The following is a 17,707-nucleotide window of genomic DNA, read 5'->3' on the forward strand; positions in this document are numbered from 1 at the left end:
TCTCCCCCACTTGCATTAAAGTCTTACTGAATTTAAAACAGAAAAATTCAGATAACATAGTATTTACATTATTTAAAAATTATTAAACGTGCCTTGAGAATTGTCTCAACATAGAATGCTATTAAAACTACTTCCAGGCAGTAACAACTGTACAACTAGAGTAGCATAATAATCTGCATATATACAAAGAGTAAAACATGCTATGTATCAGATCTTAGTACCTGCTCTCTAAACAGGCTCCGAGAGAAAATAAACACATTATATTAATTTGCAAGTAATTCAAACCAACTTGTTAAAATACTAAGCCTATGACCACCCTGCCGCCTTTTAAAACATAATTTTAAAAGTGTCAGCAGAAACAGAGATCAGTCTGAAGTAATCACCATTATGGCATACTATCCAATTATTATGAAGTGCTACAAAAAAAGGAAGCAAACTAAATAATAACAAAAAAAATAAAACAGTGTGTTACACACCGTGAAACCAATGCGACAGAAAAGATAAATTGTATTCTAACACATATCACAAGCGTCATAAAACTGGAGTTTTTACCAAGTGTTTTCATGGACATTTCTCAAGTAGTCTTGTAGTATCAGTTCTTAAAGGCAACCAATTCTAAGTTTACTTATTGTTTTTTTTATATTTTAAAGCTCACTTTAATGCAAATATTTTCTCATATTGGATGAGTTCATCCCTCATCTATTTCATAAGTGCTTTGGACCAGCAACCACTGTTTCAAGCAGCTTCACAAAGGAGAAGAATATTTTCCAAAGAAGTTGCACATTTTGAGTTAATAAAAGTACTTGCATTAAGATAAAGGTCTTACTGACTGAAGTTGGGGGTGGGGGGCTGTTTGAGGGAAAGTATGAAGCGAAGGTATACTGTATTTGAAACATGGAAGTAGGAAAATATTATCATGGTCTTTCACCGAAATGAAGGAGTAAATTAAGATACACAGAAGGAGGAACATTCATCTAGACATCAAAAAATGACGTGTTCAAGTCACTGTCCAGATTTCTACTGAGAACTGGCAGTGTCAGACCTCTTAAGAAAAGTTAAACATCCCATACAAATACTCCAAAGTTGGATTAAAAAAAAAAAATCTGATAGCACTTTGAAAAAGACAAAATATTCTAGTCCAGCCAAAAGTAGCCTACATTTCTTTCTTAAGTTTTAGAGTTCTTGGGTTTCTACCTAGTCTCTCATTTGATAAGGTACTTCACTTCTAGACATTTCTACTTCTAGTGACTTTCAGTGACTTTGGAGTATCTGACACATGTACCTTCTGCCCTCAAAGGACTAGTGACTTCTAAGCAGAAAGCAGACCTCTAGCCTGCTTAGACAATCACATTAGTTTCAGTTTAATACAGAAAACCTAACATGCTATGCCTCTTCCTGTCTAAACAGAGAACGGAAGGTCTTCCCACTAGGCTTGCAAGGTGATATTTATACATCTATCCAAAACAGGCAAAAAGTCAAGAAGCAGCAGCTGGCCCTACAGTATCTTGTCATGAGTTATTTAGCCATGGCACCTCCTATTCTCTCAATACTTCCTTTCTTCCAGTTTCTGCTTTTATCTTCATGACTTCTAACCACTCTTGTGATTTTTCTGCTGTATTTTTCTGTTTCTCTCTTCCTTCTCACTACCAAGTCTCAGAAAAAATGCCTTTACCAATTTTTCATGTTTTGGAGCATGAACATTTTTTTGTCATTTGGCAGCATGAATGATTCTATGCCTTGGTGGCATTTCCTCTGTTAGTTTGCGGATGACAAGGTCAGCTGCTCCAGCTGAAGATGGCTAACACCAACAACTGCTAAAGAAACTACTGGTACCATAGACTTCTCCTTATTCTGCTAGTTGCTGAACTGCCCCCCTATCCCTTAACAGTCTTCAGTTAAAAGATGGACCAAAATGGATCGAAACTAAGAGTTCTACATGAAATCCGTAATCACTGCACACCATTCTGAATTTGTCAGAAACTGACAAATTCTGCTGACACGACTGCTGTCATGGATGGCTAGGTCTGTTTTAGGAAAGACAGGCCAACAAGGCATGGTGGTGGAGAGAGCAACCAGAATTTCTTGATCTCTGCACAGGGGCAGATGAAGAGTGAGTCGACAGTTTGTGGGTAAGAACTAAGGAGCAGGCTAATATGGGAGACACTGTCGTGGCTGTTTATTACAGGCCACCTGATCAGGATGAGGAAGCTGACGAGGCTTTCTACAGACAGCTGAAAGCAGCCTCCCAGTCACAGGCTGGCCCTGGCTCTCATGGGGGACTTCAATTACACCGACATTTGCTTAAAAGGCTACACAGCCAGGCAGGCACAGCCTAGGAGGTTTTTGGACTGCATTGCCAGTAACTTCTTGACACAGCTGATGGAAGAACCAACATGGACAGGCATACTGCTGGACCCTGTGCTGACAAACAAGGATGGGCTGCTTGAAGATGTGGAGGTTGGGGGCAGCCTGTGCCATGTGCAGTAGGCACAGAGCAACAAGCAGGATCACAATCCTGGACTTCATGAGAGCAAACTTTGACCTCTTCAAGGATCTGCTTGATAGTGTACATGGGATAAAGCCCTGGAGGGGAGAGAAGCCCAAGAAAGCTGGTCAATATTCAAGGGTCACCTCCTCCAAACAATGCACCCTAACAAAGAGGAAGGCAGACAAGAATGCCAGGAGGCCTCCATGGATGAACAAGATGCTCTTGGACACTCTTAGATGTAAAAATAAAGTCCACAGAGAGTGGAAGCAAGCACAGGTAGCCTGGGAGGAGTGCAAAGAAGTTGTCTGAGCAGCCAGGGATTGGGTTAGGAAAGGTGAAGCCCCGATAGAATTGAAGCTGGGCAGGGACAACAGGGTAAAAAGAAAAGCTTCTACACGTATGTCAGTGATAAAAGGAAGACAAATGAAACTGTGGACCCTCTCTGGCCACACCACCTAAGTTGCAGGAGACAAAGACAAGGAAGGACTGGGAGAAGGAATATCTCCCCACTGTAGGAGAAGAGCAGGTACAAGACTTATGAGAGTGCACAAGTCCATGGGACCTGATGAGTTCCATCCACAGCTCCTGAGGGAACTGGCCAATGAAGCTGCAATGCCTCTGTCCGTTATATCTGAGAAGTCATGACAGTCTGGTGAAATTCCCACCGACTGGAAAAAGGGAAACACAACCCCCATTTTCAAAAAAAGGGAAAAAAGGAAGATCCAGACAACTACAGGTCAGTCAGTCTCACCTCTGTGCCCAGCAAGATCATGGAGAAGATCCTCCTGAAGGCTCTGCTAAGACACATGGAAGATGTGGAAGTGGATAGCGGCAACCAATAGGGCTTCACCAAGGGCAAATTGTGCCTGACAAATTTGGTGGCTTTTTATGATGGGGTCACAGCATCAGAAGACAAGGGGAGAGCAACAGATGTGATCTACCTGGACTTCTGCAAAGCATTCAACACTGTCCCACATGACATCCTGATCTCAAAATTAGAAAGATAGGGATTCAATGGATGGACCACAAGGTGGATCAAGAATTTGCTGGATGGTTGCACTCAAAGAATAGTGGTTGATGGCTTGGTGTCCAAATGGAGACCAGTGAAAAGTGCTGTTCCTCAAAGACTTGGGACCAGGGCTGCTTAACATCTTTGTTGGTGACATGGACAGTGGGATTGAGGGCACTCTCAGAAAGTTTGCTTACAACACCAAGCTGTGTGGTGTGGTTGTCACATTGGATGGAAGAGAGGCCATTCAAAGGGATCTTGGCAGGCTTGAGAAGTAGGCCCATGCCAACTTCATCAAGTTCAACAAGGCCAAGTGCAAGGTCCTGCAGCTGTGTCAGGGCAATCCCAAGCACAAATACAGGCTGTGCAGACAATGGATTGAGAACAACCCCAAGGAGAAGGACTCTGGAGTGCTGGTTGACAAGAAGCTCAACATGAACCAGCAATGTTCACTTGCACCCCAGAAAGTCAACTGTGTCCTGGGCTGCATGAAAAGAAGCATGGCCAGCAGGTCAAGGGAGGCAATTCTCCCCCTTTACTCCACTCTAGTGAGATTCTACCTGGAATAGTGTCCAGTTCTGGAGCCACCAACAGAAAAAGGACATGGAGCTCCTGAAGCAAATCCAGAGTTGGGCCACGAAGATCACCAGAGAGCTGGATCACCTATTCTATGAAGACAGGCTGAGAGTTGGGGTTGTTCAGCCCAGAGAAGGGTCCAGGGAGACCTCACAGTGGCCTTCCAGTACATGAAGGGAACCTAAAGGAAAGCTGAGGAGGGATTTTTTACAAAGGCATGTAGCAAGAGAACGAGGGGTAATGGTTTTAAACCAGAAGAGGGCAGATTTAGATTAGACATTAGGAAGAAATTCTTCACTGTGAGGGTGGTGAGATACTGGAACAGGTTGCTGAGAGAAGCTGTGGCTGCCCCCTTCCTGGAAGTGTTCAAAGCCAGGTTGGATGGGGCTTTGAGCAACTTGGTCTACTGGGAAGTGTCTCTGCCCATGGCAGTGGGGTTGGAATTAGATGATCTTTAAGATTCTTTACAAGCCAAACCATTCTATAATTCTATGATTTTATAGCTGCATTATCAAATCAGCATCTTTGTATGAATAAACCATTTTCATTGCCCCTGCTCCCCAAAGTTCCCACTTACCTGTGTGTTTTGATATAGTCATCCTTCAAGGGAAAGAGCTGTTCCTCAACCTTGTCCCAGCGCTCCAGGCAGCTCCATAGCCAATCAGGGTTTACAACATGGAGGTCCTTGCAGTCCTGAGCTTGCCGTACTTTTTCTGTGCCTATTACAGCGTTAAACATAACATTACAGTGTTCCCAGAAACACAGAAGATTTAAGTACACACTAGTTTGAGAAGAACATTTTATGATCAATCTTATAGAAAAAAAAACACCCACCCTCAATCCAACAAAACAATTATAACCAATAAAAGTGAGACTCTAAATAAAATGCAATAATCTTAATCTCAAACTGCATCAGGGTATTTGTTACTTCCTGAAGCACTAGTACTGTAGAAGCAGTCCACTAAAATTAATCCATAGAGAAAACCTCTACATCTCCATGTTAACTAAATAAACAATATACACTTCTGTATATAATCTCCTTCATTTCTGTTTGTCAGGATTTAAACAGCAGCAACTCTTTAGTGCCATTAAAGGCTAACACTAACTTACTTTGCTGATGTTCTTATGCACAATCTCCTGTACACCACTATGCTACCCTTTAACAACCAGTCACATTTGCCAGAAGCAGCGACAAAGAGACAAACGGATTATTTTGCACCAAAGGGGAACAACAAGAATGAAGTTAAATGCAGCAGACAAGCACCAAGTCCACTTGAAACCTTCAACACCATTGGTTTGGGTTGGTGTAGTGGAGTTTTTGGAAGCAGGGGAGTAGCCCCAGGGATAGCTCCTGTGATCAATCCCGCAGTTCCAAAATCCAGACCTGCCTCTGGCCAAGGCTGAGCCCATCAGCAACAACAGATGCACCTCTGTGACTAAGATCTTCAAGAAGGGGAAACAAAGTGCTCTAAGATCTCGGGGCAAAGGAGAGGGGGAGGGGAGAGAAATGCTGGAGCAGAGACATCAAGGTCGGTGAGGAAGGAGATGCCTGAGCAGAGGTTCCCCTGCAGCCTGTGGCGAGACAGCAGCTGTACCTCTGCAGCCCATAGGGCATGGTGGAGCAGCCTTTGAAAGGCCATGGTGGAACAGATGTGGACCTGCAGCCTGTCAAGGACCATGCACCAGGGGAGGTGCAGCAGGCTGTAACTCTGTGGGCAGCCCACGCTGCAGCAGTCTGTTCCTGGTGGGAGGGACTCATATTGGAAAGGTTTGTGAAGGACTTTCTCCCATAGGAGGCATGCCACATTGGAGCAGGGGAATGTGTGGAGCAGGAGTGTGAGGAATCCTCTTTGAGGAGGAAGGAGTGGCAGAAAACAACATGTGACAAACTGACCAAAAACTCCAGTGCCCTGTCCCCCTGTGCTGCTGGGGGGGAGGAGGTAGAGAAACCAGGAACAAAGTAATTTGGGCCTGGGAAGAAGGGAGGGTTGGGGTGAGATAGTTTAAGATGTGGTTTTGTTTTCTTTGTCCTGTTTTTTTATTTGATTGGTAATAAATTAATCTATTTTTTTCCCAAATTGCGTCTGTTTTGCCCATGATCATAATTGGTGGGTGAACCCTCCCTGTCTTTGTCATGGTCCATGGGCTTCTAGTTGGATTTTCTCCTCCTCATCCTGAAGTGGGGGAAGAGTGACCCATGCAGTTTTTTGCTGGCTGGGCTTAAGTCACAACAACAATGCCATGTGCAAGTAACAGGTGATCTCAAATTCCACCCTCTGGAGATGTCAGAAGAAAAGAGAAACTCAGTAAAGTTACTATAAATACTTGCCAAGAAGCATCAAAACAGTAACCAGCTAATAAAGGTTGAAATTAACCTTGAGTTTCTGTTCCCAGAAACAGCTGACTGTCCAAATGCTTCAAGAATGCTTCTATATGATTAGAAAAATTAATCTTACCAATCGTGATACTTGTTTCAGCATTTATCAAAGAAATCTACGGAAGGACTGAACTCGTTGAGACAACACAAAATTATATAATCTGCCAAAAAATAATTAAATATAAAGAAAAACCCCAAGGATTCTCACCTGATGTATCTATGCTTGCCACTTATGTGTTATATTTTTACACTGCACAAATACTGGTGTAGCTGGAACCTGACAAAGGAACCATCAATCTGATGGCCCATCTCACATCTGAAAGCCATCACCCTTCTCTTCTGTTATATCCCTGTAATCTATAGCATTTAATCTTATTTAGTCATCTGAAATGCTTATCAAATCAAATAATTTGTCCATATTCTGTCTTGGTGCAAAGACACTTAAATACACATAAGATGACCATCAAGAACTAAAGGCAGAAGTTCAATTAACAGCATAGCCCTCTGCTCCAGGTTAAGTGCAGACCACTCAGAAATGAAGGTGAAGAATACATCACAAACAACCACTCCTATTGAAGTCCATCAGTTCAGCAAAAAGACCCTGTTTTTTCCTGCACATGCTTATATAAAAACACAATACTCCAGTCTAGTATACCTCACTAACAAAAAACCAAAAAAGTAAAAGTCCAAGTTTTTAATTCTCTAAAAACTTATTTCAAGTTAGATTTTATGAGCCCTTGTCTATTTTCACACACAGAAAAAAAAATATTAAAAAATCACATTTCAGAATAATTCTGACAAGGAAGCAAGATAAGTAAATTAATTTGATGGTTTCAACATAGATGCCTGGAGTTTTATTTGCATGACTGTTATTTAACAACATAACATTTAAATTAATATTAAAGTCTTGAAGTACCTACACTTATTCACATCATTTGAAGCTGAGAGCAAATGTTCAACAGCAACTACCTAAAGGTCTGTGTACAACGTGAACTAGAATCTACTGAGGTGGTCAGATCAGCTGAAATGCACTTGAGGAATGCCCCAACAAGTTAGACAGTTCAGTTTCCAGATTTCTGTAAATTCAAAAGACAAAATAAACTGGAAGGGCAGGAGATCACTGTCCTTTACAAAAGTGCTGAAAGATCCTGTTTCACTACTTTTGGTCCCTCAAACCCAACAGAAAACAGGAGTAGGGATTAAGGAAAAAAATGCTCTGTGGACAAAACCAATTATTCTATTTTCAGCAGCAAATGCAAGCAATTCCACAGTTCAGGATTTAAGAGCAGTACAGTAAATGTAAACTTTTCTCTACATCAGGATCTTTGTAATAAAAAAGTGTTATCTTAAGAATCCAAGAGAAAAACAAAGATGAGTGTTTAAAAAAACATTTCCAAGCCTCAAATGATGTAGAAATTCCATATTTTACATTTTGTCATTAAATAAAAATGAAACTACTGCCCAACAATCCATGAAAAAATTATAGAACTCAAATCATATTAATTCCAGCACACCTTTGCTGAAATCAGGTTCATAACCAGAGGAAAAAGCAATAAAAGTAAGAAGTCATCCAGTGGAAGTTTAGGTACTTGTGCCTGGTTACTGAATAAAGTATCAGATATGACTTGCAATACTGTCCTGCAAATAACAACTCTAGAACTGATTGAATACAGCATACAATAGCATGTGATTTCACTAGTCAGCATACAGAATGGTCAACCTGATTTGCTGATGCTGTTATGCCCTGAAGAAAAGCTTATCTGATACTGTAGTACATCCATCCACCCAGCTAAAGATATTGCTGCATCTTTTGTACGTCATCAGGGGAACCTGAAAAAATCCAATAAGGCTGCACCTTCATGTTATGTTAAATTGGTGAAGTTACGTAAGAAGATGGCTTCCTCCAATTATTTCTAAAACTGATGTTTGTGCATTGATGATTTGTCAAGTGCTTCACTTTGCTGCCAGTTCCAGAAAGATACAAACAGGGTATTCACGCGTATCAGATTGTTTCATATCGGCTGTATGCTGGGGAGCCAAGTAAATTCCTCTTCTAGTCAACAGAACTGCAACAGAAGCCTTAAATGTGAGATGCCAAAATGGCATTATTTTGTATTAAGTTATTATGGCTCTGAAACAATAGCTCCAAAAAGTACAAGCCATTAACATAAAATTAAAGTTGGGCACATGAAGATCATGATGTAACCAAACCCACCTCCTGAGGGTCAAAAGCCTTACTACCTCTCTCACCTTGGCAATACCAAGGCTTTCTCTGCTGCCTCCCCACTTCTGAAGTGCAGCTGCCTACTGCACACTTCAGCATATTGAAAATAGCATGAGGCAATACAATATTGTCATCTCAGGGGCTGCCTTCTATTTCTAGTTGACATATTCGCATATCAAAATTTCACACATACTATCTGAGAGCATGGTATGGTGGAACACCAAATTTATATTGATAGGAGAAATAGTACTACAAAACTTAATATTCTTGCCTTCTTCTCTCCCTTTCCTTAGCATAACTTCCCCTTTTGGAAGTATGCTTTTTAAGCAGAAACAGCAGAAAGGATTTTAAGCCATCCAAGCAATAGTACTTCTGTTGCAATTAAGAACATCTGAATCATCCAGCTGGGCTCAGAGGAAAAAAGCCAAAAACTGTTCGTGTCGACTACCTTTTTTACATTAATCTCCTCTAGTCACCTTTCCCTACTTCAAATTTTAGCCTAAAATTGTTACAAAATGTTAAAAAGGCACGTAAGCATGAAGCAGTTAGTGTCCAAATTCAGCATATCTGCTCTCTGATGGATACAGGCTCGAGCACATAATATTAAGAAAATGTCATTTTCAAAGAATCATAGATTATTTTTGTTTTGGTTGAAAAAGACCTTTAAGATCATCAGGTCCAACCATTAACTTAGCACACTGCCAAATCCACCACTAAACCATGTCCCTAAGCAACACAATTAAGTATCTTCAGTGATGGTGACTCAACCACCACCCTGAGCAGCCTGTTCCAGTGCCTGATAACCCTTTCACTGAAGAAATTTTTCCCAATATCCAATCCAAACCTTCCCTGGTATAACTTGAGGCCATTTCCTCTTTTCCCATCACTTTTTACTTGGGAGAAGAGGCCAACCCCCACCTTACTACAACCTCCTTTCAGGTAGCTGTAGAGCGATAAGGTCTCCCCTCAGCCTCCTTTTTCTCCAGGCTAAACAACCTCAGTTCTCTCAGCCACTCTTCTTAAGACTTGCGCTCCAGACTCTTCACCAGCTTTGTTGCCCTTCCCTCTGGACTTGCTCCAGCACCTCAATGTCATTCTTGTAGTGAGTGGCCCAGAACTGAACACAGTATTTGTTGACCAACATCCCCAGGTCCTTTTCCTCTGGGCAGCTTTCCAGCCACTCTTTCCCAGGACTGTAGTGTTGCCTGGGGTTGTGACCCAAGTGCAGGACCTGGCATTTGGCCTTGTTGAACCATATACAATTGGCCTTGGTCCATCAGCCCAGCCTGTCCAGGTTCTGCAGCCTTCCTATCCTCAGGCAGATCAACACTCCCACACAGTTTGGTGTCATCTGCAAACTTACTGAGGGTGAACTCAATCCTCCAGATACTAGATATTAAAGAGAACTAGCCCCAACACTAAACCCTGGGGCGCACCACTTGTGACTGGCTCCCAGCTAGATTTGACTTCACTCACACATTTCTTTTAAAGAAAATATTCTTAAAAAGAAAATATCTGTACACTTTATAGCTATGTCGGTGAAGACCTCACACCAAGTCAATAGGACAGGCTAACAAGACTATCAGCTGGCAGCTTTCTCCTCTTAGCACCTCAGAGCCAGACTCAGAAGGAGGCGAGAATGAATGAAAAGGGCCACAGTTCATTGTACAATTTAAGCAACCTGATATTTAAGGATATTAAGCAAAACTTGACATAGGTTAAGCCATTAGAAGTAAGGAAATTAATCCCATATAGCTTTCAAAGTACAAGGAAAGCTACAGAATGAAATACATTTTGAAAAAGAAAAGAAAAATCCAGGACCTAGAGCTGACAAATTTCCACTCCTCCCCCACTAGAATAATTTTTTAAGTGACATGAACAGCTTTATATTCTCCACCAGCAAAAACTCAATATAAAAATCAACTACAGTATCTTTTGTTTGTTCAGGAAGGAACATAATGAGGTTTATGGAACAGTGTAGTAACTCCTTAGCCAAGTGTGTACACAGCTATAACAACACATCAAGTGCAGTTTACTGTTATTTAAAGCAAACAGCAGATGTTTCAAAATCTGAAGATTTTCTGCAGCCCACAGTTAAGTGAAAAGGACTAAGGCCAGCCTATTCTCAGTCACTCAGACTTAGGAAAGCTGATTAAATTATATGAAGATCCTTGTATTTTCTTCCCTATATAATAAAAAAATCTTAGCTTAAACAAGGATTTATTTAATTTCAGAATTCAGAGTATCTGTGCCTGCAGAGAAACAAGCTGCCTAGCTGCAGAGAAAGAGACAAGTATATACAAAGAATAAAATAAATTTACATTATTAACTGCAATAAGCTGGAAAGAATGCTGTAAATACAACATAAAATGCTATTTACTGGTTGTGGATTCTATACACCAAGCTACAACGGCCACTTTACAGGGAGAAAACCCATCCCTCCAAAACCTAGGAGGCACTGTTTCACACTGACATCTTCCCCTATATCCTCTGACAAATTCTTCCACTGTTCTCCAAACTCGAAAGCTAACAGTATTTACCCCCACTGCTACTGCAGATTAAGGATATGCCAGTTACTACAATGCAGCTAATGCAAAGTAAACACGTAAGTTAACTTGCTTGTCTTAAGTCCTAAGTCTGCCATTGTTAGTGGGGTCATCTAGAACTACTGAACTGGCAGGTATGTTTTAAAATCACCTTTAAAAAACCACATTAAAAAACAGGAAAAAGAAAAAGAAAAAGAAAAAGAAAGAAGTAGAACAACATTGTCTGGTGTTGGGTCATTGGCTTCTGAATAAAACTCAAGAAGGGGAATGCTTTTGTTTCCCTCTTTCACTAGCAAATAAACATCAAGCTGTGCTTCAGATGTTTGTCACAGGAGCTAGAGATGTAGTATTTGTACAGTTTACCAGCAGTAATGAGAGACTTGTAGAATTTGCCTTCTAACCATGCAAGAATCACTATGATAATAATGTTGACAGCTGAATTATTAAAAATCCAGCTGTGAGAGGAGATAATTTGTATCCTTACAATCTTTGATTAAACTGCAGTTTCCCTTATGAAATTAGGAAAACGCAGTCTAACTACTTCCATCTAACCAGAGGCGAGCAATACAGTCTTCAGTTGTAAAAGTAAACCAAAACCTACCAGAAAACCAAAACCACAAGCAATTCATTAAGATCTCACAAAAAAGGGTTACTAGAGAATGTATTTTTTCACTCTAAGTTGCCCTATTTCACTGCCATTGTTACAAAAATAATTACTAAGTGATGATGAAAGATGACAAGAGTCTTGCTCATTAGACAGAAAAGACTGTCAAGTTACCTCTTAGAATCAGAATACAATTCCTTTTTACTAAAAGCAAGGGTCAGCTTCTACATACTGACAGCAAAAGTATTTCATCCCAGCAATTCAGGAATAGCATTCTTCTTGTGATTTCTTGTTTTAATTAGCAGGCAATATTTGAGTATATTTTAAGTACCAAGTGCAACACCAACACTACATGAATACTTAGAAGGCGAGGGCAGATCTTAACAAAAAGTCTGAAAAATACAAACCACCTCGAAGTTTATTTATTTTTCAAAAGAGCACTGAAAATTAATTCTGTATTTTAATAAACTCAATGAAAATACTATAAAAGCACATTAATGAAGTCAAAACCTAAAGTTCAGTTTTTTCTAGTAAGACCTATATTAGCAGATGATTCACTACAAAATGTGCAGGTAGTGAATAATTTGATTATAAAAGTAGAACATTATAAAAGCAAGCAAAAAAAAAAAAAAAAAAGAAAAAGAAAGCCTCAGCTGCTTCCTATTATGAGATGCCATGTACCTTAACAATGTTCAACATTTTTTCCTCTAGAGAAATAAAAATGTTTGAGGTGGTCTCATTTACATATATCCTACCCATCTTACCTCATCACACAATAGCTACATCCAATGTACAACTGCATCCAGAAGCCATTTAGTGCAAGTTAGACAAAGAAACTTTAAAAATTTTTAAAATTGGAAAAATGGGAAAGTTACATTGATAGGTACGATGTCTCCAATGAAGTATAAAAAGCTTCTGTAATTCTTTTCTGCTAAGAGCATTCCTGCTGTTTTAAAAGAGCTGTTCAGCAACTGCAGTAAAACCAGAGTCCCAAACTGATGCATCCACCAATTTTATAACTCCCCATTCACTACTAGTTCAACTATCCCAGCTAAGCTCAAGGAAAGTAATTCCACCCTCTTCTGGTTTTAGGTTCAGAACAACTAATGCATACTTGCAATGTCACTGCAGGTCTATTGGTACAGTTTTTATTCTGATGCTACTTGACTAGGTCAACAGTGCAGCCCTCCTTCCTATAATTGGCCTTTAGGCTGGATATCAGGAAAAGGTTTTTCACCCAGAGGGTGGTTGAGCACTGGAACAAGCTCCCCACAGTAGTGGTCACAGCACCCAGCCTGCCTGAGTTCAAGAAGCATTTGGATGATACTCTCAGGTGCATGGTGTGATTCTTGGAGTGCCCTACACAGGCACGGGAATTAGACTCAATGATCCTGATGGACCCTTCCAACTCAGCATATTCTATGAGTCTACTCGTGCTTTTTGGCGCTAGAGCTGCATTGAAAACATTGGAAAAGGCCTTATTATTTAGGCTAATATATATATATTTTAAATTAGATGTTTAGCATATCACAATATACTGATAAATTGGCTGTTTTTAATCCATAGATTTTTAACACTACTGATATTTAAATGGATAAAAATTAAGGAAGTGCAACACTCTCCCTCTAGTCACTAAACAATGGAGGGGTTTTTTTATCACTGCCTCCTCAACAGGAAGAAATTATTCCTGGTCAGCTGCATAACAATTATCTTGTTCAATTTCTTAAGTCACACACACTTTGAGAAAAGCATACACATCTATATTACAGTTAGCAAAAGTATACTCCATTCTTTTATTATACAGATTCATGAAATGAAAATGCATTTGATGTACTGAAAGCTTAGATGAATACCAGTCAAGAAAAAAATTACCAAATTGGCCACAGATGTTTACGACATATAAACGTGTCCTAAAACTACCTGGAAGTTTTATATTACCTAAATCATGCAGTTTCACTATTGGATTTCATGGTTTTGATTTAGATTCCATGCAACTTCAAAAGGCCTACAATAAGTGAACCAAGGTGGGCTGTTAGCTCCTCTATGACAGTTAACCAATGGTACATTCCTATCCATTACAGCTATGTAAAAAACAGGTAGCTTTGTGCAATACATATCAAAAGTTGGGCCTCCTTTTAACAATTAAAAGCCGCACTTGATCAAAAGGCAGGAAAAAAGCCTTTAAAAAAGCTCCTAAATATTGTTAGGAAGAATTTCCCCTTTAATTTCAAATCTAGTATCAGTTACATTAAAGCCTGTAGGTTATAAAAAAGAAAAAAGGTCAAGGCTCAAATTAACTGTAACAGGAAAAAAGCTGATTGAAAACTTGAGCCTCATTTACGTACCTGTCCTTGCTGCAATGAGATGTGTTGCTTTGTCAGGATCATCAGCACTCAGTACAAGATTCTTCACAATTTTAGCTCCAAGTGCTGTGGCATGATAGTGTTCCCGTGTTTTCTCAATGGGAAAGTTTGTTGGGTAGAGTCCACTAAATATTATGGTTACATCTGCCAACACTTTACTTTTCAGTTCCGGTACTATTTTTCTGATGTCTGGAATTTCCTCAATCTCCTTTTTTAGGTATTTATCATACTTTGTGTAATAATCAGTGTGAACCCGCACAAGGATCTCTTCGAGGTATATTAAATGGTCATCATCATCTGTATCATCCTCCTCCTCTTCTTCCTCCATACTCTGGTCTAAGGACTCACCCATTGTAATCCCAGACTGTTCACTATTCTGAGATTCTGTTTCAGCTTCCTTTTTGTCTGTACACCCATTTCCTAAATCACAAAGGCTTTCCTGTTCACTTTCTTCTTGTGCTTCAAGATCATTTTTGTCATTAATATTTTCACTACATAGAGATTGTATGTCCGCAGAATGGTTTACCAGACCATCCTTTTTTTCAGTCACATCAGCACAACTTCTTTTCTGCAAATTTTCATCCTGCAAAGGTTGTCTGGATTTTTTCCAGCTTCTCTTTTCCTCAATCTCAGTATCTGATACAGAAATGGATGACTTTCTGGTATCCAATCCACCGTCACTTTCACTGTCACTAGACAGTTCAAAGTCCAAGTCATTTGTTGTCTTGTCTTGGGTTTGCTGCTTCTCTGTCACTGTTCCATCAACTTGTTCTGAAAAAATCTGAGATTCTTTTGTATTTGTCAAATCATTAATGACCTCACTGTCCATTTTGTGCTCAGTGCTATCGTTTAAGGATTCCTGGGCGTTACCTTTATCACAAGAGTTTTTATCCCAGTCAGATATTTCACTGCTTACAGAAGAACTTCCATTTGCAGTGCAACTGTCTTTTGTAGCTTTCTTGAGACCATTGCTTTGTTCTTCTACACATGTAACATTCTTTATTTCTTCAGCATCTTTTGCTGATGTCACTGCTGAACACAGTGCCTCTGGTTTTGTAGAGTGGTTTACTAAAACACAGGAAAGAAAGAAAACATTCACATATTGTCTTTTTTAAGCTTAATCAAAATTTACATTTTCCTTTTCCTTAAGCACAGTTATCATACGCAGCTATATTTCACTGTGTTTAGAAGTAACAACTAGGCTTTTCAAGTTTAAGACAATTTAGGTGTCAATGATTCCTAGAAAAAACTGGAAAACCTAAAAAACTTTACTTTTGTAAAGAAGCTGTGTAAACAGTTTTAAAAAATAGATCACACAAGTCATAGGTAATTATTTGTTAACCATGCAAACATCTAGCGATACATCTTGTAGCAAGAGTTTTAACAACTACATCGCAGGGAATAAAACTACAGCAGGAAAGAAATAAAAAGGGGGACAGAATTCACTTCAGATCTCAATCCAGAACTACAATAACTTCCTTTATAAACTCGCATTACTTTCAACTATTTCCCATTTTTCATAACCAAAATAACTGTACTCCAGTAGCTGAAAAGATATACATATTTTAGCAATACTAAGATGCTATTCGATACTCATTTGAAACTGCTGGAATGAAAGTAAAGGGTAAAACACACAGCATAAAAAGGTTTCAGGATGTGTCTTCAGATGTCTGCAGAAGGAGACAAAAAAACTGCAGACATCCAGGAATTTTCACACAAACATTCATCAGGAACACTGCATGAAGCCACCCTGCTTTGACTCTCCTTTGTTTGCATGTCCCTGCCCTGCAAGTAACGATACCAATCAAGTGTAGAGGTCCTACATCATAGTGGCCTGATTCAGTTTGAGTGCATCATTATTGTTTCCAAACTGGAGATCTTCAGGTCAACAAGGGAAAAAGAGTGATGTCATATATATTAAGTTAAATAAAAAAAACAACCAAACAAAACCCAACCCTTGCCTGAACTGTAAAAAACCTGCAATTACTTCTTTCAAATAAATTCTGCCCTCAAATTTGTAGTGATGTATATGAAACCGCTATTTGTATTATGCTGCTGAGCTTGCTGAACATTAGCTTCTCATGCCAAATGACAGAACATCACATTCAGTAGATGCTAAAATCCCACACTAATTTTGGTAGCATGATTTAGGCAAGGAGGTATGCAAAGATAAAAACATCATTTTTTCAGCAGTATGTTACTACCAGATTTTATTAACTATTACACCAAAGCAGAACAGAGAAGGGCAAAGAAAAGGGGAAAGAAGAGGAAGTTGCTCCTCTGACAACCTACAGAGAAAATCTGCCTTGTTTTACATAGGACGACAAAGAGAGAAACTGTCCTCCTACAGCTTCTTGAACAATTTGGTGTATTGCCAAAAGTAAAGCTATTAGTAAGTGCATGAAGTTCAACAATTCCAGTTTCACTAAGATACCTGCATTTGTAATGCAGGAGCACTCTCTGTCAACTACAATAATCTAGGATAGCTTATCTGAGCATAGAAGTAATACTAAAAAGAACCACAATAAATTACATCAAACGCACTTGAAAAGCGGAAAGAGTTATAAAAGTGGCTTAAAAATTTTTTAATTACCTTTCTTTTTCATTTGAGTTTCTCTTGATCCAGGAGGTGCATTAATATCTCCTATCCCCTGGAAGTATACATATTTCTTCACAGTTATCAAATTGGGTGCAAACTTCCAAACATCCTCTCTATCATCAATGATGCAAACCATGGAATCCCCACATGGAAAGAGATCTCTAAGAGACAAAGTATTTGATAAAATTAATCCCATTTTAGCAATTAATACTACCAAGGAAAGTAGTTTCAGTTTGTGTTCTGGTTTATTACAAGCATGTGTGCAGGACATGCTTATACATTAATTTATTTTAAAAAGCAACATTAAAATTACATAATTCAACATACAATATTTGAACTAATTAAAGTTAATAAAAAAAGGAAATAACTATTTTTAAAACTACCTCAAAGGCTAGAAGCAGGAACCAACAAGACTTGGCAAGAATAAAACACTACAATATTTCCGTCTAGTTTACACAGTTTACGTTGATGAACAACCTAAAGCCAACTACTACATGGACAATATACTATCTATATATAACTAGGAAAAAGACACAGGGACAGTTTTTTAAGAGTAGAATAATTCAATCCAAGATAAAAAAAACTAACAAAAAATACTAATATATCACCTAGATGGAAGAGGTAGAAAAGAATCATAGAATGGTTGGATCTGGAAGGGACCTTAAAGATCGTCTAGTTCCAAATGTTGGTGGCTCCACAACTGGACACAGAAGAAGTAGGTGAAGGTCTCATGAGAGCACAGTACAGGAGGAGGATCACCTCCCTTGACCTGTGGGCCATCTTTCTTTTGATGCAGCCCAAGACATGGTTGGCTTTTTGGGCTGCAACCTGACCATGCTGGCTCATGTTGAACTCCTCATCAACCCAACACCCTTAAGTCCTCTTCCTTAGGCTGTTCTCAATCCATTCTCCAACCAGCCT

At 39.4% G+C, this 17,707-nt stretch overlaps 1 protein-coding gene across 2 annotated transcripts in view; it reads right to left on the minus strand.

Moving 5' to 3' along the window:
* CTDP1 (CTD phosphatase subunit 1) overlaps window positions 1-17,707 on the minus strand; it is a 92,787-nt gene that overhangs the window by 47,897 nt on the left and 27,183 nt on the right. For both annotated transcript variants that reach the window (XM_051611130.1, XM_051611127.1), the window contains 3 exons: window positions 16,781-16,947; window positions 14,170-15,255; window positions 4,651-4,792 (listed from right to left, as the gene is read on the minus strand). In XM_051611130.1, coding sequence (XP_051467090.1) covers window positions 4,651-4,792; window positions 14,170-15,255; window positions 16,781-16,947 — 1,395 coding nt within the window. The remainder of the gene's footprint in view (window positions 1-4,650; window positions 4,793-14,169; window positions 15,256-16,780; window positions 16,948-17,707) is intronic.

Source organism: Apus apus, chromosome 2, assembly GCF_020740795.1.
Source record: "Apus apus isolate bApuApu2 chromosome 2, bApuApu2.pri.cur, whole genome shotgun sequence".
Lineage (NCBI taxonomy): Eukaryota > Metazoa > Chordata > Aves > Apodiformes > Apodidae > Apus > Apus apus.